This window comes from Lottia gigantea (assembly GCF_000327385.1).
Source record: "Lottia gigantea unplaced genomic scaffold LOTGIsca_204, whole genome shotgun sequence".
In the NCBI taxonomy this organism is placed as follows: Eukaryota; Metazoa; Mollusca; class Gastropoda; family Lottiidae; genus Lottia; species Lottia gigantea.
This window is the reverse complement of record NW_008708425.1, coordinates 87,964-89,029: the sequence shown is the minus strand read 5'-3', so window position 1 is coordinate 89,029 and position 1,066 is coordinate 87,964. Positions and strand designations below refer to the sequence as shown.

Genomic DNA, 1,066 nt, shown 5'->3' with positions numbered 1-1,066 from the left:
GGTCTCCTTCATTCTTCCAAACTCGTTCTGATCATGGTATTCTTGTTGATTGGTAGTCGAATGGTAGTCGTTGGTTTGGTTTGGTTTGGTTAGATTATCTGTTATCTGTTGGAAAACTCGAAGACCTGAAAAAAAAGAAAAAAAAAGAAAGTGAGAAGAAGAGGGAGGAAAGAGGGGGGGGGGAGCTTTCACAAAAGGGGGGAGAGATGTTCTCTAATGTTTCTGCTATGAAACTTGTTAAATTGATTGGATATAATTAAAAAGTGTTAAGAAACTTTGATTAAAAAAAAAAAAAAAACTTAGCCTATCTGTTCAAGACAGATTTGGTTATAAAATGGAAGACTAGTTACATTATCGTATACCAGTGGTCCGTGGGTGGAGCCAAAACATTCTGTATGGTGAGTGGTATGCCGTTGGTTTCCAGGTACTCTAGTAGTGGCTTACGAGCAGGTTTCAGTTCAGTGCATTGAATGAGGACATGCGACCTTGTGGCAACGTGGCCGCAGCGACATTTAATGGCGTTGAACTGATGGTCTCGTAGTACGTTGTTGGTCCGGAGTCTGGTTGCCACTTTGCAGATGGCTACACATGGATGGTTTGGTTTGGTTTGGTTTGGTATCTTCGGATCAATCTGGTATCTTGCGGTGTCGAGGTTCCGTAACATGTCAGACCATTTCTGGTTGATCCTAGAAGATACGATACTGCAGAACTCCGAATAGGAGTATTCTACAGGCTCGATATCCTCCAGACTCAGACTTTCCTTGGCACAACGGTCTGCTTGATCATTGCCAGGAATGGAGACGTGCGATGGAACCCATACTAATTCAATCGTCTGGTTGTTGTTGGTTTGGTAGTTGTGGATCATTCTTCTTATTTCGGAAATAACTTCTGACCTGCAATTAGAAGAGGTGAGAAAAATAGATTGGAGGCTGCTTAGCGAGTCGGATAGAATCGCGGCATGCTCCGTGTGATTGACGGACAGCCATGCTACCGCGTCCCTGATGGCAAAAAGTTCTGCTGTGAACACTGAACAGTGCGGGGGGATCCTTTTACTGATGCGGATGCC

The 1,066-nt window shown here is 43.9% G+C and overlaps 1 protein-coding gene across 1 annotated transcript in view; it reads right to left on the bottom strand.

Annotated features, from left to right (window-relative positions):
- Positions 1–94: 94 nt before the first annotated feature.
- LOTGIDRAFT_174590 (hypothetical protein) overlaps positions 95–1,066 on the bottom strand; it is a gene marked incomplete at both ends in the record, with an annotated part of 47,806 nt that continues 46,834 nt past the window's right edge. Inside the window, 2 exons of the mRNA XM_009053931.1 lie at positions 95–125; positions 363–893. Coding sequence (XP_009052179.1) covers positions 95–125; positions 363–893 — 562 coding nt within the window. The remainder of the gene's footprint in view (positions 126–362; positions 894–1,066) is intronic.